The 23,212-nt window shown below is 43.2% G+C and overlaps 1 protein-coding gene across 3 annotated transcripts in view; it reads right to left on the bottom strand.

Moving 5' to 3' along the window:
• GRM7 (glutamate metabotropic receptor 7) overlaps window positions 1–23,212 on the bottom strand; it is an 843,273-nt gene that overhangs the window by 38,574 nt on the left and 781,487 nt on the right. Inside the window, exon 10 of one of the 3 annotated variants that reach the window (XM_080671909.1) lies at window positions 6,741–7,921. The exons of 1 other annotated variant lie outside the window; for it this stretch is intronic. In XM_080671909.1, coding sequence (XP_080528035.1) covers window positions 7,872–7,921 — 50 coding nt within the window. In that variant the 3' untranslated portion in view covers window positions 6,741–7,871. Of the gene's footprint in view, window positions 1–6,740; window positions 7,922–23,212 lie in introns of those variants that run through there. One more of the 3 variants, XM_080671908.1, reaches the window with a different exon arrangement.

Here is a 23,212-nt window from a genome sequence, read left to right as displayed (position 1 = left end):
CAGCCTGCAAACCACCACAGGCCCCTTGCTCAGGCTGCCGCATGCCACAAGGGAACCTCCACCCTGACCCGGGACACCCTTCAGGGCAAACCCGCTGGCCCCCACCCATGCACCAGGCCTCTATCCTATTTAATAAAAGAGTAACATGCAAATTGACTGTTACTCCAACACACAAGATGGCTGCCCCCATGTGGACACAAGATGGCCGCCACAAGATGGCCAGCAGGGGAGGGCAGTTGGGAGGGACCAGGCCTGCAGGGGAGGGCAGTTAGGTGCAAACAGGCTGGCAGGGGAGCAGTTAGGCATCAATCAGGCTGGCAGGGGAGTGGTTAGGGGGTGATCAGGCTGGCAGGCAGAAGCGGTTAGGGGCAATCAGGAAGGCAGGCAGGCGAGCAGTTGGGAGCCAGTAATCCTGGATTGTGAGAGGGATGTCTGACTGCCCATTTAGGCCTGATCCCAGTAGGATCATGGGCATTATAATTTAGAATTTAATAGTATTGGCTCAGAATCAGTAAGATCTGGGATCAAATCTTAGCTTTGTGACTTATCAATTATATGACATTAAGAAAATTATTCTGTGCTTCCTTTGGCTGCTCTTTAAAATGATAACATTAATCCCTCCCACATAGAACTGTTTACAAAATTAGATGAGATGAATCTGAATTGCTTAACACAGTGCTGAGCACATAGCAAATGCCTGATTGATGTCTCTGTGTACACTATGTCTGGGGAATAGCAAGTCAGCCCAGCCTGCTTGGGACCAGGGTGACTGCCTGACCCAGTTTCTCTGGTAGTAAATGCTCACTGGGAGGAGGACAGTCATCAAGATAGACTCCTCCATTGTCCAGCTCAGTCACCAGATGCAGAACTGCATTGTTTATTTAAAGGAGAAGGTAAAAATCCTGCCAATTTCTCTAACAAGGGATGCTGTTAGCTGGCTGCCGACTCAGAGTTAGAGTAATTGCTCCCTGGGATTCCCCATTCTTGTCCTGAATAGGTCCCTACAGTTGAGAGACAAATGCAATTTCTCAGCTATGGAACCTGGTGTGTACTCAGCTGGGGATCCGCCTGTTTGGATCTTCACGTCCTCTTGGAGCCCACAGGGCAGTAAATCACAAAGTAACAGCAAGCAAAACAAAGAGTCAGCAGGTGCAGATTTCCCAAGTGGAAGGGAAGGCAGTGAGGAAAGTGAAGCTCAGGGTTGGCTTGTCTGCAGTGGCTGACACTGGATGCTCTTCTTGAAGAGACCACCTGTGGGTGAGACACTAGACACATGCTCTAGAATGCAAGCCTCTCCAGCCCAGGGGTTGGGCTTCTCACGTAACTGCTGTGTCCCCAAGAATTGAGATCAGTGCCTAGAGTAGGTGCTCCAGTCATTTGTTGATTGAATGCTCTCCCACTGCATTTTATAACACCCATGGGGTGGGGAAGAGAAAGGAAGTGCTTTTCTGAACCTAATGTGGACAGTTCTGAGGGTCTGGTGGAGAGGAAGCATAGGGGAAGCATCAGTGTCGTCTGAGCTCCTGAAACGGAGGTGGGTGGGTGGAGTGGGAGGAGGGTGGCAGCCGGCACACAGCTGGGTGGACAGAGGAGGCTTTGGAAAGGCATATGGGAATTTTCTGCATTTTCTGCTCAATTTTTCTGTAAACCTAGAACTGCACTAAAAATAATTTTAGAATAAAATTTTTAAAAGTTGAAATAGATATGACGGTACCATTCCTGGTCAGGGCACAGGCCTGGGTTCTGGGCTCAATCCCCAGTGTAGGGTATGCAGGAGGCAGCCGATCAATGATTCTTCTCATCATTGATGTTTCTACCACTCTCTCCATTTCCCTTCCTCTCTGAAATAAATAAAAATATATTTAAAAAAATAAAAAGTTGAAATATGGTAATGAATCTGAAACCAGAAATAGGAAGATGGCAGACCCAAGGGTAGGGCAAGGTACTGAGAAGTCAATTTCTGAATCTCTGACTATGACCCCAGGAAAGAAAAATAAAAAAATGATTTAAAGAGACGAATGTGGGTACATAGCACACTTTCCAGTGGGTTAGGTTTTAACAAATGTATGCCAAAGCTGGAAAGGGGCAGAAGCAGACCACTGCAAAACGGTGATGGAGACAAGAGTAGTGCTCACAGCTTAAAGTCTAGCCTGAGTGGAGATTTGAGAGCCCATAGAAGAGTCTTTTTTGCAAGTTTGCTTTAACCTCTTGTGTGCACAGGCAGAATGTGGGAAGAGCAGTTCGGTTGCTTGGATTTGACCAGTGGTTCACAAACTGTGGTGCCCGGACCAGTAGTGTCAGCATCACCTGGGAAGTTTAGAAATGCAAATTATGAGCCCCCAGCCTGGACCTACTGAATTACACTCTGTGTTGGGGCCCACCAGCCTTGTGTGCTTTGATAAGCTTCCTGGAAATTCTGACGATCACTAAAGCTTGGGACTCACCAGGTTAGAACATTAGTCTTCCACCCTGTTTATGAAAATCACCTGTGAAGCTTGTGGAGGACAAAACAAAAATGCCTAAGCTTTACCCCAGACCGATTACAATGGACTCTTGAGTCTGGCCAAGGATACAGGTTAAAGCTGCTTGGCGAATCTAGTGCACAGGCCAACCAAATACCAGTTCAAATACCAGCAGCGCGAGCATCTCCAGGCAGAATCCTGGCCCTACCTGCTGAATCAGAATCTGTGTTGTAAACAAGATGACTGGGTTTGAAAAGCATTTGTAAGGATAAGTTCTAGTAAAGAAATCAGAATTTGCAACCTGCCTCCGTTTTCTCTTTATTAGTTGATGTACTAACTTCTTTTAAAGTTAGTAAAAGTATGGGGCAGGAAAAGGCAGGATGAACATATTGGCCTATGAGACATGAAGGGTAGTGAAGGTTCAGGGTCAAAAAAAGTCAGATGACAGGCACGTCACATGAGTGAGAGAAATGGGTATTCTCTGAGACTTATGTGCTTGAGTTGCCCATACCTCCTTGGGCAGTACTCACATTATCGCCCCTTGGCCAAACAAAATAGATTACTACAGTAGGTCAAAATCAAGGCCAGGAACCAATGTTTAATCCCAGGGATTAGTGATGAGTTTGGAAATGTGAGGAAACTAGGGCTTTCCTCCAGGTTTCAAGACTTGCCTGGCCTTCCCCCTATCCCTGGGGAATGGGCCTGTGCTCAGTGTATTAAGGTGGCCAGAACTTCAGTGAAGAAAGACCTTGGGGATAACTTATGGGCCTGATTTGATGCCTTGGCAGAATTCCAGGCCAATGTCTTATTAAGACTTGGAGAGAAAAAGCCAGCCCCATAATTCACTCAGGAGTCATGAATGATAGGATTGTTGGTCTGACTTTTCTTCTGTGATGGAGAGTCAGAGACACCAGAGATATAAGTGTGTTGATTTCACAAGGCATGGCAGATGTCCTTTGCTTTGGTTCATTTCTTCTTAACGTTTATATTGCACAAAGGGAAATAACACACACTGGTTATTTCTGCAGGTTTGTTTTGTTTTTTTTTAGGGGGTGGGAGGGGTGGGTTCTAGCTAGAGAAATGACCACACCCATATCCACCTAATGCACCAAAGTCAGCGAAGTCCTGGATCTCTGGTAGAAGCCTCCAGGCTCTATCATTCCTGAATGTTGGCTGAGGATTGATTGATAAGGTAGGCTTATCACTACCCATGTGTTTGGAAGGGTAGAGAATAGATATAATTATGAGGATCTAAACAAACATTCAAGACAAAGCATGCTAAAGCAAATTTATAACGGGTAATTTAATAGAGGAAAACATCTCAAATAAGAAGTAACACAGCAGCAGCAACTGGTTCTGGGATTGAGGGATTTTTAGTCCATTGAAGCCTAATTGCATTTATTTGTGTAAAAAAGTGGCCAGAAGCCCTGCTGGATACCTTAGGCAGAGTTTATCATGTTGACAGCAAATCGGTGATTATTTTTCCCTGCTTATACCCCAGCCATTACCTCCAACACGGTTTTAGATTTTTGTGTTCAGATTTGAACACACTTTGATTATGAGACTAACAAGTTCACCCGAGTGGCCTGATTAATGAAAAGACCTGAATCTGTGCTCTGTCTCCATTGTAAAGATGGAAAGATAAGGATCCCAGGGGTGCGGGGGCTGCCGAAGATCACACAGCTGGTCAGTGGTGCAGCTTAGGGCTCTAACCTGGGGGTTCTGGTTCCAGCTCTGAATCTGTGCTTTCCTGCTATGCCCCCTCCCTGCACCTCCCATCCTCCTTCAAGTGAAAGGGTTTCTGATTTAGAATATCTAGCTGTCTGCATCAGGCTCACACTTTGTTTCCTAAGGAGGTGGTTCATCTTTTGATAGTAGCAGCTCTCTCCTTTACTTCCCAGGCTGTGTCAAGTGTTCAGTCTCATCTCTTCTCTTGATTACCTGAGTCTTGTCTGTCCTTAAAGACCCAGCTCCAAGCCCCCTTGACATAGAGCCTGCTACACCCACTGACTCAGGCTCCTCCAGCCCTCCTTTCATAGTCTAGAGCTCTTTAACTTTATACCCATCTATTCTTCCTTTCACTGATTCTTTTACAAATATACAAATATTTATGGAATGACTACTCCTTGTCGGGCACTGTTCTAAGTGCTGGGAAATTGCAGTAAGCAAAACAGAGAATGTCCTATCTATCTTCTAGGTGTTACTGCTGAAGAGACTGACAAAATAAATAAATCTATCAAGTCCAATAATGATGTGTTGTAAAGAAAGATATAGCAGGTAATTAATTCACTCTGATGTGGCATGGCTGACTGCCCTGTTTGGTAGGGTCCTAAAAGACCTTCATAATGATGATGGTTAAGAAGAAACTAGAAATAAGTGAGGAAGTGGAGTCATGCAGATATTTGGGGGAAAGAGTGCCAAGCAAGAGAAGAGATGTGGGAGATGCTTTGTGTATTTGAGGAAGAGCAAGGGAACCTGTGTGGCTAGAGGGGTAGACGTTCATTGCTTTCTAAAGACAATACTTTCTACTAGATCTGTCCTGTGGCTACTGGCATACTTTAATTCAACTATTGTGTGGTGATGGGGGTTGTGTAAAATGTTAGAACTGCATTTTGAAGATTAAATTGATGTTTATAAAATATATATTGTAATACATATTTATATACATAAAGTTTATCATATGTAAAATATACAATGTATATAAATAATGTCTTGCCTAGCCAGTGTGCTCAATGGTTGAGCATCGACCTATGAACCAGGAGGTGACGGTTTGATTCCTGGTCAGGGCACATGCCCGGGTTGCAGGCTCGATCCACACACAGTGTGGGGCGTGCAGGATTCTCTCTCATCATTGTTGTTTCTATCTCTCTCTCCCTCTCTGAAATCCATAAAAATAGATTTTAAAAAACAACAATGTCTTGCACATGGTGCTGTAGAAGCTTTAGCTTTTATCCTTGTGATGATCATGATCACTCTTAACCTCAGTTCTGCCCTGAGGATCCAGCCTCAGAGCAAAGGTCTTTGGCAGCCCGCTCTTTCCAAACATAAATGGAATTGCTTTTGCTATTTCCCCACACCCTTGGTTAGACATTTGAATAATTGGGATAGGCTCTTACGCAGATTCTTTGTGGGGAAAAAAATGTTTCTCTAAATGGCCAGAAGACAGGCTGGCTTGCTCATGTTCTATGGTACAGATTCTCCTTTAGTGTCTGCAATGGAAAAGCACTACACACTTAATTTCTTATGGTAAGTTAGCAATGAAAGGATTTTCTTGCAATCCTCTCAGACCTATGAGACAGGTAGTAATATTAACTCATTTTCCAGTTGAGGAAATGGAGGGTTCAGATGGTTTATGTCACATTCCCAGGGATAGCTGGCAGGAGAGGGGGCCAGGTTTTATAGCAAGTTGTTTGTCTCCCCAACTTAAAAATGTGACCAGTCCAAGTTCATTTTTGTTGTGCTTTGCATTTCCCCCCATGGTCTGCATTGGAGGTGTGATTAAGGGAAAGGGAAAACTGAGAGGTATTTTCGTTTTTCTCAGTAAGCTGAGGAAAAGTTTCCTAGGTTTGCACACGACTTGGGCCCAGGGAGCTGAGAGACAGCAGGAAGAGGTCAGCGGCTGCCAAAGGGGGAGTCAGGCATGGGTTTTGTTGGGTACAGTAGGAAAGTAGTCAGTGGGATGCACAGGGGATCATTTAAATACATTTTGGATTTGGGGAGTCCATCCCTGAATGCTAAGGACCAATATCATTCTGCAAATAGATAGTCTTTTGTGCTTTTGTCCCCCAAGTTACTATTAGTTAACTCATGAGGGTATTCCCCTATTGCTGAGTTTTGGGAGCCTCAAATCTTAGTCTTGCCATCCACAACATGGCCACAGAATCTGTTTGCAAATATAGACACATGCTTTGTTAGTTATCTCTACTCACTTATGTCCTTTAAGTTTGGCAGAGAGATTTATCTTTTCACTAAACTGTCCCCAGCTTGCTGTTTATTGAAACTAGTATTTCTTCTGTACTTTCCGATTCCCCCTGGCATTTTTGCTGTATTTTCTGATAGGTAACTTGCTGAGTAAATGTCCAAGGGTTGTCAGGCTTCAGCTTCAATGATGAAAAAACAAAATGTGTGGGCGTTGTAGAGTTCCTTTCGTTGAGATCCGGCTGCAGCTGTGAGCTCAGGCTTGTGCCTTTAACAGCGGTGGGCTCCATTGTTCTCTGACTTCAGATTTTATGAAATGAACTGTAACTCGAAGGGGAAAAACAGCTAAAAATACTTATTGCAGAAAATAAAAAAGTTAACCAAAGTATTTTATTGATACATTCTTGGACAATATCACAGAATTGAAAGAGAATGGAAAGAAGGAATTTCTCAGCAAGGGTGTGTTTCCACTAAATTGGCACATAAGCAGCAAGATTAACGAAAGTACTTATTACAAACAGTAAAAAACATACATGCTTTTTTAAAGTCCTTATCACACTTGTCAGTCATAGGGGGGCATGAACAAAACCTCAAGACGTGAAAAATCCATATTCTTTTCTTCAAAGAGCTTGATCATTATTAAAATTATTGCAAATTATCCATATACTCTAAATAAAATAACAGAAGAGAACACAAATACAAATATTGAACATATTATTAACATGTACTGTAAAATACATTACTGGCATGCATTCCGAACATCAAGACCTCTATTCAGTTCAGCCTATACCTTCCTTTCGTGTGACCTATCGATAGATAGGTGGGACCTACTATATCAGCACAGTTATTGGTCTTTAAGTATCTTTTTGTCTTAAAAAAAATAACATGATTTGCAATGGGACTATAATCATAATTATACAGTCGTGTGTGTATGCGGTTTAAATATAGATTTTAGTCCGCCGAGATCTTTTTAAAATTTTGTTTTAAAATTTCCCCCAATATTTTGCCGTCTGAGAGAATAGGGCTCTATGAAAACAGGGCATTCGAAAACAAACAGTGAACCGAGGTACAACATCGGATGGCAAAGTGCAAAAGTCCTCACAAACTGTACAGAAAATTTCAAAACCTTGCAACCTGGAAGTACATACGTAGAAAGACAGGTCAGCCCCAGAAACAGTCACTGTGGCTCTCAGTGGTTCATCCTAGAGAGCCTGGGTGGGACTTGAGTTTCAACACTCCCTTCCGTAGGGAAGGTCCAAAACTGCAGCCAAGTTGGCAGTGCTGATGCCAGTGACTTATTAAGCCAAGATAAAGTAGGAATATTTCATAAAGCAGCTGTGTAGGACACTTGGATCCTCTAACATTGGTCTTCCGGCTGAGGATGCTCCTCCAGTGATGGGCAGCGGGCAGGACCAAAAGAGTCCTCTGCCAGGTTGGATGACGAAATAACTGAGGGTCTTCCTCCTCCGTGGTTCCAAGGAGTGGAACAGCTTAGATAACCAGGTTATTATAACTGACATACTTCTTTTTTGCAGCAGGGCCTGAAAGAAAAATGTGAAAAAGTCAGTGGTGCCATGACCCTGTATTTGCAAAGGTAGAAGCAGTATTATATCTGTGATGACTTGGGTGCAAAGTAAAAATGGGAACGATGCACCACTGAGGAACACACAAATCACTTTGGACTCCTGTGACTGTTTCTTCTCTTGTTCTGAGATGTCTGCAGCCTTCCTCTTCATGCTTTGTAACCTTAGTAAGATCATCAGTGGGTGTCCTGCTTTCTAATTGGCCAGCCCTGAGCTTCCCAGTAAAAGGCCCACTCATGTTGCACTGTATTTTGTTGTGTCTTCTTCTCCCAGACCTTCTCATAACAAAAGGCCTTTGCCTGGGAGAGATCTGTCCCGCATCTCTGGAATTTACCTGGGTTGACCAAAGATGAGGTCAATCAAAGTGCCTTCTCCAGCTCTGATTCAGAGTCAAATTGCTATAGATTGACTTTTGTAGTGTTATCATAATAAGTTGTAAATGGTAATTTGCAGACCTATTTTCATCAAGGTTTGAAGCTACTTCAATCTTGCACATGTCTCAACACAGCCTACATCCCCCCTGCCACTTAAATGCAGAATAAATTATTTTTCTATTTGGTACAGTGATTTCACCTTCACTCATTCATTCAATCATTTATTCCGTAGAGACGTGCCGATTGCCTACCACCTGCCAGACAGGAGGCTGGGCACTGATGAGCAGCTGATGAGCAAATCAGACGCTTTCCTGCCCTTATGCTGGAAACAGACATCAAGACCCCAGGTATGACTCTGCTTTATGTCCTGGTTCTCAGTACCAAGTGAAACAGTTGCTGTGATGTGATAAGCTCTTTACTCACAAAATCTTAGCAGTTTTGCATCCACCACTGTTGGACACAAGGTAAGTTCATGTACCATTTACGGATGATTTATTTTACTTACTGTTCTTAGATTCTAAATAGTACTGTCCATTTAACACACACAAGTAGCAAGAATTCTTCCAGAACTCTTAAGTAGGGATCTATCTGTAAATTTGGAGGAACAGAGGAGGCACAAGAACACACTAAGAGGGGGTTTGTATCTAAACTTTGAGTGATGCAGCCAGTGTGTTACAGATGCAATATAACACATCTACACTCTACAAAAAGACTGCTCTGATTTTCTGTATTCAAAATTTGGGCACTCCTGAGAAATGCTGACTTCTAAAGACTCGTTTCTCTAATAAATCATGTTGTATTAATCAGCTAAAGTTAAAGGAAAAATAGAATTACATGAAATTCAGGGTTCCACGGGAAATCTGATCATGAGACTGGTCATGATGCATCCTCCCTCATTAAACACATGGCTTCAATTATCCTGAGTCTTCTACAAAGGTTCCCTGTGTTATCACATCCTTATGCTTGGTTTGAGTATAAGGAGAAACATTTTCTAAAGATTTTTTTTTCTTTTACTCTGAAGCCTCTTTATAGTGTCATAGCTGGAACACCCCAATGGAAAAAGGCAACAAATAGTCCTTGTGTGCCTTGTCAAATGCCAAGGTGTCACTTATCCTCAGGACAAAGGTGGGGGGAACAAACCAACCCAGAAGCTTATACTGACCTAAATATCAGACCACCTCTCTGTGTGACTAATCAAGATTGTTTTCTAGATGAGCATACTGTATAGCAAAAAAAGCCAAGCTTCTGAAATTCCTAAAACAGGTGACTTGAAAACACCCAGGAGGAGTATTTGCCAAAAAAGTAAGTGAGAAAATGTTGCCCTTGCATTGTAAAGCTGAGCACTGGTTTGTATTAAACTATAATCAAGATGAAGTTATATTTTAAAAAGTTAAGAAATGATAATGATAAAGGACATTCACCAATGCCTGGCATGGATCATCGTTTGTTCTCCAGGAGCCTCGAGGTGAGTGCTGTTTATAATCCCCAATGTACAGCGAAGGGGTCTGGCTTCACAGACCCAGGTTCTGATTCAACTTTGTCAGTTACCTGAGGTGGGGCCTAGACCAGTTCACTGACACTGAACTTCTTGGGGCCTTTGTAAAAGGAGTAGAATAATTGTCACCCTGTGGGCTATGAGTTGCATGAATTTCTCACCTGGTAACATAGTGCATAAATGTATTTTTAAATTATAAAGTTCTAGACAAATGATTACCCTCGGTGCATGCTGCCCTCTCAGAAGAGCTTAGGGGCTCTGCGGCGAAATAGTACTGATAGTGTGCAGGTCCTCGGATGGCAATTTTGTACTTTTCAGATCAATGTCCAATGTATTAGTGTTTATTTTTAAACAATTATGGCCTTATGAGTAAATAAGTACTTCTATGGTATCCAATAATTCCATTTATTTGACTAGCAAGGCAGTTTATGGTCTAGAAAAGAAAATGCTTCCCTCAAAATCGTTGTGCAATAAAACATTTGTGAAATAGACTTTTTATTTTGAGATAGCTAGAATTTTTTTTTCTTATGAAGTTATAAGTTTTAAAAAATAGGTATGGTCCCTACTGAATTTTACATTATCTACATCAGTAGTTCTCAAAGCAACATCTCTTGACGTGATGTTTACAATGAGGCAGGGTGTGGACCCTGGCTTTTGAATGACTGATGTATCTTTGCTACTTAAGAAAGGTCAGACATTCCAACTTATTCTTCATGTTGGTCAGAATCAAACTCAATTGGACATTAACTTCAGTGAACTGGTTGTGTTCTCTTTAATTTTTTTCTGAGCCTTTTTGCTCAAAAAAAAAAAAATTCATTTCTCCAAGTGTGGTCTGTGAAACTTTTATAATCCAGATGATCAGAAATAAAGAAAAAATAGAAAAGGGGGAAAGTCTCAGGGATAAGAAACATTGAATTATGGGAAACACTGAATAAGTAAAATTAAACAGGCCTTTCCCCCACCACATATTCAATTTCTTTATTTTTAAATCTGGGGGGTTGAGGATCCCTCAGGCCAGCCTGTGCCCTCTTGCAGTCCAGGAACCCTTAGGGGATGTCCGACTGACGGCTGCCTAAGTCGTCAGTGGGACATCCTTACTGCTGCCTTGGAGGCGGGAGAGGGTCCCACCACTGCTGCTGCACTCGCCAGCCATGAGTCCGGCTTCTGGCTGAGCAGCGCTCCCCCTGTGGGAGTACACTGACCACCAGAAGGCATCTCCTGCATTGAGCGTCTGCCCCCAGTGGTCAGTGTGTGTCATAGCAACTGGTCATTCCGCCGTTTGGTTGATTTGCATATTAGCCTTTTATTATATAGGATCATAAGGCATTCTATAGTTCATTGACATTATTCCATGTGTTCTCCTGAGCTCTTTTAAAAAAATTAAATGTGTATGTATAGATGTACGCATGCATAAGTGTGTATATGAAGTGATTCAAACGGCCACAAAAGGTGAAAACAATAGTCTATCACAGTCCAGAGTACAACACATGTTGACGTATTGACATCTGTGCTTTGGGTGCCCTTCTGTCCATCCTGAGGAAATAAAACCTGGTGGTAACGCTTCCCGCTTCCCCACCCCCACTGCCAATCCTCCCCTCCTCCACCCACCAAAGCTATTATTCTGATGTTGGTTTGCATCCTTCCCAAGGTGGTTTCATACTCCTACTGCATGTGTGGCTGCCCATAAACTATAGTGTTGCTTGTGCATCCAGATAAGAAGTGTTTTGAAATCTGCATCTGGTATCTCGGATTCTTCCATTTCATTTATTTCTTTCTGGGGATTACTCTTATTCTTTTATTTGAGGCATATTTCTTTGTCTCCCCATTTTGTGTGCCTTCTTGTGTTTGTCACTGTGTAGTATCTAGATTTGCTATGACTCTCAAACTTGTTATGGTGGTTTTTTTATGTTGGAGTTTTCTTGGGGGGCTCAGTAGTGCAATCTTTCTGATCACCTGAGCTGGGGGCTCCCGGAATGTCTCCTGTGCAGGTTGTGTGTTCCCTCCTGTTGTAGTTCATTCTTGAGTGCTGTTGGCCTGTTCGCAGATGGGGTTAACATCAAGGCTGACTATAAGGATAGACCTTGATGACAGTGTATGAGCCACTTTGTGGCAGCTGTCCCCTGAGGTGGGGTTGTTTCCAGCAGAGTCTGGTCCCTGCTGGGATCTCCCTTTGGGTGTGCCACTTGTGTGGTTAGCTGGATCGTGCTCTGGTGTGGTGTGAAGCCCACCAATGGTTGTGTTTGTTCCGGGTCCACTTGGGTGAGGTTCCGGTGCAGATTGATTTCAGACACTCCCTATAACCAACCTTGGGCTACCTGTCTAGAGCTACCACACAATCTGCTATTTGTGGCTGCTTCTACTGGGCCTGGTGTGCATGGGAGGTGCCAAGCTGTGTACAAGTGTCAGTTTCCTCCAGTTCTGAACCAGGGCACATCAGTAAAAGTTCCAAGGCACCCTGAGGTCCACCTCCTCCTGTTGGCCACACTGCTGCCCTCTGAGGTCATCTGGTCTTCCTTGTGATCCCCCTGTAGAGAGACTGTAGAATGGGCTCAAGCTGGTCGCATCCACAAGGCATGAGCTTAATAGAGCAGGAGGCTGGGATCAGCGGGATGGGGCTAGTGGGTCTTCTACTTGGGGGACAGCATGGTCTGGCACTCAGTGCGGTGAAAGTGGCCCGTATTCCAGAGCCATACCACTCAGTCTATGCCAGTCTCTGACCCTAGCTCCCCTGGAAGGAGCACACTGCAGGTTCAGGTTGAGTGAAACCAACCTCTGCAAGCTCAGTAGGGCAAGGCCACCGGGACTCAGGAGGATAGATCACAATTGTTTCCTATTGGGGGTGGAATCGGCCGAGCCTACAGGTGGGGCACTATATATCCTTCTCCAATGCGCCTGAACCACACAACCCAGCACTTGTCTCCGTCCCACACATGAGCCTTCCAGGGAAATGTGCTCTGCATAGCACTCTGATCTCCCTGCGGGACTGAGCTCAGCAGGGTGGGACCACCAGTTGTCAGAAGGACCAGTCAAATTAGTCTCCAGTTATAGGGAATGGAACGGGCTGAGCTTGCAGGGCAGGTAAGAATGCCTGCCCCCCACCCATACAACTATAATTGCACAGCCCGGTGCCCATTTGAGTCCAGGACAAGGGCCTCCCCGGGAGATGCACTACAAAGGTCCCAGTTTTGTGCAGCAGTCCTATCTCCTTGTGGGGCTGAGCCCAGCAGGGTGGGACCACCAGTGGTGGGAAGGACAGGCTGTGCATGCAAGGTAGGGAGGAATGACTCTAGTTACAAAACCACACGGCTCAATTACTGTCTGAGTTTCCGCCAAGAGCTTCTCCAGAAAAAGTGTGTCACACAGGTCCCTGTTGGGTGCAAGGTGGTGTCCCCAGTAATTGTAGGACCGAGTAGTGCACTCCCCAGGCTGGTATTGTAACAATAGTTGTGCTGGACCCTGGTAAGATGGCGTCTGGGTCTCTAGCAGCCTCTCTTCTCTCTCAAGCAGACTGAATCCCTACTGAGTTTCACTGCCATATGCTATCAGGCTCCTCTTCCTGGCTCTGGTGCTCTGGGTTGGGGATCCCAGCGTGGGGTTGAGACCCCAAGCTCTTGGGAGGGGGACTTCTGCACTGAGACATCTATCCCTCCACCTTCTCTGCAGCTGCATGTGAGTGGGGGAGGCAGCCCTTTTTCTGCCTCCATCTTTCTTACCAGACTCATCTATAAATCCTTGGTTATAATATTTATGTTCAACTAGCCTTCAGTTGGTTATTCAGGCTGACTGCCCTATAATTTAGCTGTAAATCTGGTTTGGCACCAGGAGCAGGTGAGTGTAGCTCCTACTTACTCTGCAGTCATCTTGGAATCCTCCTATTTCTTAGTTCTTGATCCTGCCTGTTACTTAAGTCATTTGTAGCGCAGACCAAACTTTGGAATATTGGTTTATTGCCTGATGAAACTTGGCCCAAACTGAGCTTCCTAGGAACCCATTCTCAGCGGTGTCTGTGCTGCCCTTCCCCCACTATGGCTCCCCCATCAAGCACAGTTCAGAGTTGTTGTAGCCATAAATATTTTAACTGGAAGGGATACTTCATATTACAGTTTGCAGTTAGTAAAACGAAGGGAAATACTTTTAGTCATTCTGTAATCAATGACCTGTTTCCTGCTGGTTGGTTTCATCAGTAAATGGTCCTTAGCTTATCACTTAATGGCAAAAGAGTAGATGTTACCCTCAACTATTAGTTCTTATTCAGGATTTCAAATAGGCCAGAAAACTCCCTGTATTTTTTTTTAAAGATACTTCATTTTGTAATGATTTCTCCCAAATCATTTTAAAATGACTATGATCTAAGAGTAGCACACTACTCAGCCAAAAAGATGCAGGAGAATAAGAATGAAGAACAGGATTACCAAAAAAATTTGAGTCATTCACAATCATGCAGGTTACTCTAAACTAAAAGAAGAGAGAGGGAGAGAGAGACTTATCTCCATCTTTGCAGCTCCACTCCCAACTCTGCCACCACAATCTACCAGGAGAATGCCAGACTATCTGTCCTTATGTTAGTTAGTCAGACTTCTTGACATAAGAACTTGGCAGGGGTGGAAATGCAATCCACCAGTTAAAGAACTCAGGATTCCCAATCACCATTCATTCTAATCCACTTGCAAAAACCCAAGAATCTGAATTTGTGTCCATCCAGCCATCCATCTAACAAAAATATTATTTAACACCTATTAAATTCTAGTCACTCTAATGCATGCGGACCTTGCCAAACAGGCTTGGAAGTCTGCAAGTTGTTTGTTCCTTTGTCACTTATTGTATAGTCAGATTATGCTTTCACAGGTGCAGAAGGCTGCCATGTGCCATCAGCAAGGGGCTGGCATCTCCTTTGTTTTATTTTTCCTTCTACTTAACCTGATAAGGATAAGGCATGAAATCATAGGCTAGATTTCCATTGAGAGAAAACCCCAAAGTAAACTGGCCCCTTCACCAAAGTTGAATGAGGGAGGCTGTTCAGTGGATGATGGGGCATTGAGGCTGCTGGGACCAGTCTACCATATTTGCAGACCATAGTGATGCCATTGCAAGAACAGAAAAGCAGCAGCCTAGAAAACCTTAGGAAAAATGTGCCAAGTGCTTGCCCCATTTTCATCAGGGGTGGAGAGATGAGTCAGAGATGGCTCTATTGCTTGGAACGTGTGTTAATAGTGGGAGAAATGATGACAGCACCCGTAATAAGTGCACAAAGATATTTACAAGGGCCAATTCATTGTGTCTTAAATGGCAACGTCCTTACACTTGGTCTGGGAAGGCTTCTCAGTGCAGTGGGCGTTTGGTCTGGATGACGAAGAATGGGAGACTAGAAAGGAGGGACTCATAGAACAGTGTGCTGTGTTTCCAGCCAGGTACCTGGGGGAGTCAGAGGGTGTGGGGTCTCAGGCTGGCAGGGTAGGAGGGGCCAGGTGATTACTTCAGTATATATGGCCATACTAAAGGCAAGGCACTGGAGGTAAAGTGATGAAGAAGACACAGTTCCCATGGTTACTTAGCTTCCAAACAGAAGCTCCTCCAAAAGGCCTTGAATACTAACTGAAGGCAGTGGTGTACTGGATCCTCCCTTTATGTTGTTGATAGGTTCTTGGAAACTGACGTTAAGCGAAAGGACGTATAATGAAACCAACTATTGCTTAGGCTAATTGACGTGAACAAGAGTTTGGTTCTAGGCATATTTCTGGCCACAAAAGTATCACCGAACTTCTAAATAAAGACCCAAAACACTTCTAATAGTAAACATTGAAGTACATGTGAGCTATATACATACATTTAAGAAAGATGAATAAAAACAAGTTAGCCCACTTATTCCAGTGCAGAGTTGGGTGGCTGGAGACTATCCTTACAACTCAGGGTGCAAGGTGGGACCCAATCTGGGCAAGATGCCCTTCCATCCCCAGGGCCCTCACCCCAACACGCACTCATCCTGGGACAATTCAGACATGCCAGTCCACCTCTCGTGCACATCTTTGGGGTGTGGGAGGAAACTGGGGTCCCTGGAGAAAACCCACGCAGACAGGGGAGGACATGTGAACTCCACACAGGCAGTAGTCCTGGCTGGACTCAATTATTTTCTCATCTACATTATACTGAAACGGTGTGGAACGAAATGATGATATCCAAGGACTTGCTATAGTTGAGAGGCTGTGGAGGAGCTATCAATGGTTTTCAAGCGGAATCTTCATCCTTGTTGTCCCCTCCCTGCAATGTCAACCACCTCTTCCTTAACTGATTCCTTCTGCCCCTTGCCTGGTTGTAGATTCCAAAGCCCCTTGCCTCCACGAGCCTTTCTTGACCCCCCCACCAGACAAGTTACATGTCCCTGCCCCCTCTCTCATGGCCTCTCTACTTTTCTCTTATCATACTTAACACAACAAGGGTGAGTCACTCATTTCTCATGTGTGCCTCGAATGGGAGCACTGTGAGTGTCAGGACAGATGAGGCCATTTCCCCCGAATGCCTAGGACTGTGTAATACCGAGGAAGTGCTTAATATGTATTGAGTTTTTTGCTATAGAGGGGCTTCTGCTCTCGCATTGTCAGCCCTCAGAGGATCTTACGAGAGAAATAGGCCACACAGATGCATGCACGCATGCGTGCACACACACACACACACACACACACAAACACACACACCCCAAAAGTGGGAACTTTGCCATCTTTTTATTTCCATGTCCCTTTCGGTGCCATTGTGTACAAAGCTAACCATTGCTATCAGATTTCATTTATAACTTTTAAGCCACAGCATCCTTTTCTCCCCTTTTAACATCCAAGGAGGGTCCAGAAAGCCTGGCTAACACTGACTAATCAATTTTCAATTCTGCAATGAAAACAGTCCATGAACGTTCTAGAGTTTCTTTAAAAAAATCTAATTTGTACTTTAAGGTATAAAGCATCAAGCAGAGGTTTACGGGGTTCCTAGAAGATCTGTTTGAAGCAAATAGACTATATCTGTTTTGAAATATCTTTAAGCTTGGCCAAGTTAAAATCTGGGCAATTTGATTGAGGCCAAGTAGATTTTGCCTTGGGAAAAGAAGGATGCACTGAATTACTGCATCAAAAATTTCTACTTTGTACTGTAATGTACTTCGCCTGGGCATTGAAAAGCTTTTGCGTATTTTGCAATTTCAATGTATTAGGGATGAGAGCTTTCCAGAGCATATTACAGATGCAGTGCAATGATGCATCCAAGATTGAAGCTGTGCATCAAAATCTGTCTTAAGGATAATGTTACAAATAAGGCAACCGTGCTAAAATAGTAGCAGAGTAGTACACAGTGTTCCTGGATGAAAAGCTCTAGCTCAAATCCAGGCTTGGCTATTATTTTGGATTCAGAGATTGAGTCCATTCATTCATTTCTTTATTCATTTATTCAACTAGTACTCGGAATTTACAACGTGCTAGTTGCTTGGTTAAAAACTAGCAGCACAAAGGTAGGGAAAAATTCTATCTTTGATCAGCTTCTGGTTCACTGTGATTCAACACATATTTATTGAGCACCTACTATGTGTCAGACACTGTGATAGGCAGGGAAAGGGGAAATATAGCCATTGGATGTGCTGTACAGTCCCTGCTTTAATGGAGCTTACATTTTTTTCTGGGGAGAGGCAGATCATCTACAAAAAAAGTAAATACATCCAGTTCCTGTTATTCACTGTTATATTCTACTTAAACATACCAGAGACACTGAATTGGTGAATTGGCAATGCTTATTGCTCCTAGGAGGAAGGCAGGATTAGATTCTTGTGAGCCTTTGGTGACAACACTTTCATCAACCAATCAAGACATAGCCTTGTTTTATGTGTGTTTCTGTTTAAAGTCACCTCGTATAGTATATGTTTCTGATTCATCACCATTGAACTCACAGCAACAGCACTGTAACTCCTGCCTGAACTAAGCTTATCTAACACACACATTTTTTCTGTAGGCACATTACTTCCTTCCTATACTTGGGGACCCTGGACAACACATCATCATTATGTGTGTGTGTGGCGGGGGGATGGGGAGGCACTTTAAACAGCAAAATCACCACCCAGTCATTCAAAAATGCAAGACACAGGTATTAACTAGACTGCAAAGAGTGTAGTTGTTTACATATGAGAGCTGAGACAGGAAGCAGAGGGACATGTTGTTCCCCTCAGCTGTGAACGTATGTGTATTTTGCTCTCTGCATACATCCACACATGACTTCAAAAGCAGAAGTATACATTTCAGAGCTACAAATCCGTTTTAGCAAGTAGAAGGTGAGTTTGTAAATAATGAGGATCAGCTGTATAATGATGTTGGACAATACCATGCACCATTAGGCAGAGGTTGTTGTCCAAGGTATAGGGGTATATAAGGTTCAGTGAGGATGGCATCTGATCAGAAACTTAAAGGAGATGAGAGAGAAGCTATGCAAATATTGGATCATAAACTGAACAGCAGGTACAATCCCTGAGGCTGGCATATGAAAGGCTGGGGTGACGGGAACCAGCAGTACATAGACCTGGTAGTATTCATGAAGAATTCCAGCACTGTCAGGAGGTGCCATCAAAAATGTGTGCAGAGGAAGGGGCGAAAAATATGGCCTGATGAATTCAAACAAGGTTTCAAAGATAAGGACGTGTTGACCTGTCTTGAGCAATACATTATGGACATTTTCCAGGCAGGCCTAGGTATTGGGGGCATTGGCACTGAGGAACATTCAAATGGAAGACACCATATTGGTAAAGCCATATTCTTGAAAAAGCTTAGGGTTTGGAGAGAACAGCCAAAAAATTAACGAGTTTGGCAAATACAGGATTCATGCAGAGAAGAAAGAATGCTGGGAGAAGAGATCACTATCACTAGGGAGATTAACTTCAGATCACCAATGGTATTTTATGCTATGTATAGGGTTCTGGATATTAGGGTGAATTGTGAGAAGTTCACCAATATTTGGAAGGCTAGAGTGCTCCAACAGTAGCCTGGAAGATGGATTCAAAATGTGTTAGAGGGAGAGGATAATAATTGCAGATGGAAGATGGACTCAAGATGTTTTAGAGGGAGAGGATAATAATTTCAGAAAAGCAGATCAGCTAGGAGTTGATGGATTAGGATTGTGTTTATGATCAGTGGAATTCTCAGATGAGCAAGCAATATCATAGGGCCACCTGGTTCTGAAGCATAATCAGTACCTGCTACTGTTCTGTCTCTTTCAACTCAATTCTGTACATGTGCATGCATGCATGCATGCATATGTGTGTGTGTGTGTGTGTGTGTGTGTGTGTGTGTGTTTATGTGTGTGTGATGTCTTAGGACTTGATTTATTCAAAGGAGCACTGCTAAAGATTGACAAAGTGCAGACATGGATGAAGAGGCAGGGAAGGAGTTCTGAGTCAGGCTGCAAAGGTCATACAGAAAGAGTTTACTTCTCCATAACACCCATCCCAAAGGTGCACATGGGGAAGGAAAAGGGCATGTGGAGGCAGAGAGACCCTCTTATAAGTCACTTGTGTTCTGGAATGTTCTTCCCACAAATAATTTCAAAAGTGGAAATTCCATTTAAATGTCACCTCTTAGGCCTTTCTTGACCCAATCTATAAAGTACCCCCCCCCCCCCCATTCCCCGGACCCATTGCAGCTTGTAATTTTTCATCATCCACCACTCTCACTCTCTAAAGTGTTTTAATTTATTTATATTTCAATGTCTTTACTTGTCTCCCCTCTAGAATGTAAACTCTACATATCCATCCTGTCTTGGTCACCATTGCATCCACATGACTTAGGACAGTGCCGAATATTAACATAAATAAATAGCATAATGGATGAAAGATAGTCCTTGTTTTGGGATTAGTTGGAGCTAATGGCAAGGAACCAACTTCCTTCTTGATATTCTTTCAAACTTCTGCCTTTGACTGCTTCCTACCAGGAATTTTTCTCTTTCTCCTTAAATAATAGATGCAAAGTAATGAGGAACCTGGGAGACCTGCTTTAAGCTGTTCCTTGGAGTGTGAAAATCTTCTGATCTTCATAGCTACTGGGCAATTCTTCTAGCACCCAATCAGAGAAAACAGAGTTGTTTATCACAGAGAAAAATCAGGAGTAACCACAACTACTAGTTGAGGGAAGAGTAGAGAGACTTTGTAATCAGGTGAAAAATGGATGGAACAGACCCCTAACCATTCCATGCCTGGGTAGAGACAGTGGCTGCTATTGGAGAAATGGAGGAATGCACTGGAAATTGCTTGTGGCTGGGGTCTAATATGTATTAGCAAGCTTGGTTCTACAACTCGGTGCTCTCATGACCATTCAGAGCAACCAGCCTATGCTCAAACATATTAGGCTCATAGTTGTTCCCTATTTTCCACCTTCAGTGTTCTCTATGGAAATTCTTCTTTCTTTCTCATACGTATCACCAGTCTATTACTTTGAAGTGAACTGAAAATACAGGTAGGTTATAGTGTACTGATGCTGGCCTTCAATGCATACATTAGGTTCAAGGAGTTTGACAATTTAACAATTCCTTGGGATATCCATCAAATTTCTAATGTTAAATTGATGGCTTACAGTCTTTCCTTAAATGTGTTGTGTTTGCCATGATGATGTACAATGGACATGTCCACATATTCCTCTTTGTTCTTGGGGTCAGAGCATTTGTGATGGAACTTGAGGGATACTAGGAAGAAACTAGTATTCCCATCACCAGAACTCAGCAGGGGTCTTGTGGAAGTGAGCATGTGGCTGGATTAAAGGCACTGGGTCTGGAGACACAGGATTGGAGAAGCAGAAGTGTTGCCTTCTATAAAGAGAGACAGAGACTGAAGACATGAGCCCACAGACTGGATGTTAAATGAGATTAGAGAACTCCTTTGAACTTAGTTAGGTATGATGATATGATATTAATGTTGGACAATGTCTGTTCTTTGTAATAAGCTAATATATTTTGGAATGAAGCATCATAATGTCTGTTGTTAACTTTAAAACGGCCCAAGACAAAAATACATAGAAGAAGCAAATATGGCAGCATGGTAACAGTTGCTAAATCTTGGTGGTGGATTGTACTACTACTCTTTCTAATTCTCCGAGTGTTTGAAATGTTCCACGATAAAATGTTTGAGACCCCCTCATCTTCAAAGCAAAGTGTATGCTTCACAACTTTGCTGCAAGATAGCTCTGCTTTTATCTCAATATTTGCTACCAAGGAACAATACCTTCAAGCCAGTCTTATGTGTTTGTGAGGAGATGAAAATATATTGTGCTGTTTTCCGTGGCTTGGAGAGTAGAGCTCTGGTGATCCTAATTCAAGAGTGATCATCACAACAGACACCAGAGTGAAAGGCAGAGCAGAGGGAAAGGATGGGCAGAGAGAAGCACAAGGATAGTCACCACTCAGCAGTATGACCTTGGGAAAGTTACTTTAACTCTCTGTGTCTCAGTTTTCACATCTGAAAATTGGACATATTAAGAATACCAATCCCTAGGGATGTTATGAGGACTATAATAATTATATCTAAGACACTTCTAAAGGGGTTTGGTATAATTTTACAAAGTATATTTTAGCTCTTATTTGCCTTCTTTCTGGATGCATTTGGAGACTCTCCCACATACATAACACCTGACTCATTGTGTATGTATATGCTCTTCCTTGGAAGAAAGAGACCCTTCCAAAGCAGGAGGTTAGGCTGCCTCTAAAACAAAACTAAATTAGTTGTGTGGGTGCCAGCTTTCCGTGAGGAGGTGTAAGGAGTTATCAGAGCACCTACTGGGTTCATCCATTCATGGGAAAGGAATCTGTCAATCACTGTGAACAAGTCTCCATTAGCATCATTAGCCACTGGTTCATCTCTGCAAAAGTGTGATAGTGAAATCCTGTGCTTTGAGAGCTTGTATTAGTCAACTGGAGCCAAAGGGGGAAGTGTAGGGTTGGCAGTTTCCTTTATAGCAAAAATGAGAGTTTCCTGCTGTATCGGACAGACTTGTACATATAATCAATGGCTGCTGCAGCTCCGCCGTACAATCCATGTCATCTCTGTGCAATATGGAAACTGGCAATCACCAATTCTAGGAGCCCTCATCGTAGCACTGTTATGTTATTTACAAAATCAATTGCTGGAGTTTGTCAATATGCATTTATTTATATATTTTGCCATTTTGATTTAATAAGTTGAATATCTACTGATGAGTGCCCTGGAATGTCAGTTAGATTAGCTGAAACAAATTATCCTCTATTCACTAGTCAATTTTGCAGTTAATAAGTGAGCTGTGTCTATGCTGATAAAGCAGCATGAAGACCGGAGCAACTACCAAGTCGATTCTGTCAAAAAGAGTGCAACCCAAGCTAACCATGCATGTCTATGATGTATGAATGTATATGCACATTGGGTCCATGCATGTCTTTGATGTATGAATGTATATGCACGTTGGGTCCATACATGTCTGACGTATGAGCATATATGCACATTCAGTCCTCATTTACCAGATTAGTTATTAAAAATTCCATGTTTTCCAGGAAGCTTTTATGTAGCACCCCAAACAATGTGCTATGTTGCAAAGGGTAGTTTAATATATACAATTTGGCCAAAAACTGTGAGGTGAATCCTCATAGAAACGGTCATCATTGCTGAGATAATCCAGCACTAACCCCTTTTCTCTTGATAGTTCTTGTTTCCTAGAAGTTAAGAAATGGATGGATCCTGAATGAGGCACTCTTGCTCTGAATGCAGTAGCATTTGCCTGACACTTAAAAAGTGCTAGGAACTCCGCTAAGCGCTTTATATTTACAAGCCCCTTTACCACTTCCAGAAGCCCCTATGAGGCAGTTGCCAATATCATCTCTATTTTGTCAGGGGGCAGCTGAGTTTCAGAGGGATTAAGTAACACATCTAATGTCAAATAAGATATTCCCATCTTTTCCAAACTATGGTTTTTGAAAAAGCAAGAGAGGGCTAGAAGTGGGGCTGATGTCAGGAGCCACAGGTATTTCTCATTCAACAAACATTTTCCAAGTGTCCAGAAGGTCTGGAATCAGGACAAAAGCTCTATTGCTCATTCCTTTGTTTCTCTAGCACCTCTCACCCCTTGATTTCATCCCTGGAGTTCCATACCCAATTGCCATGAGTGTTCAGCTTGAAGGAACCAGTGGATCCTGTGAGATGCTTAGGAAGTCTCAGTGACTGAATTGGCTGTTGGGCACTTAGCTTCCAGGAGGCTGAGAAGCACTCCCCTAGGCAGTGATCTGCCCCACAGCGAAGCCTGGCAGGTAGTATGCCATTGTTCAGCATCACCTTCCTCTCCCCAAGCCAGTTAGTGTAGAACACATAATTTTCAAGGCTTGGAGGGGAGATCAGAAACAGACCATGTGATC

The sequence above is a fragment of the Plecotus auritus genome (assembly GCF_963455305.1).
Source record: "Plecotus auritus genome assembly, chromosome: 6".
NCBI classification, from domain to species: domain Eukaryota; kingdom Metazoa; phylum Chordata; class Mammalia; order Chiroptera; family Vespertilionidae; genus Plecotus; species Plecotus auritus.
The sequence above is the reverse complement of the archived record's forward strand: the minus strand, read 5'-3'. Positions and strand labels throughout refer to the sequence as shown.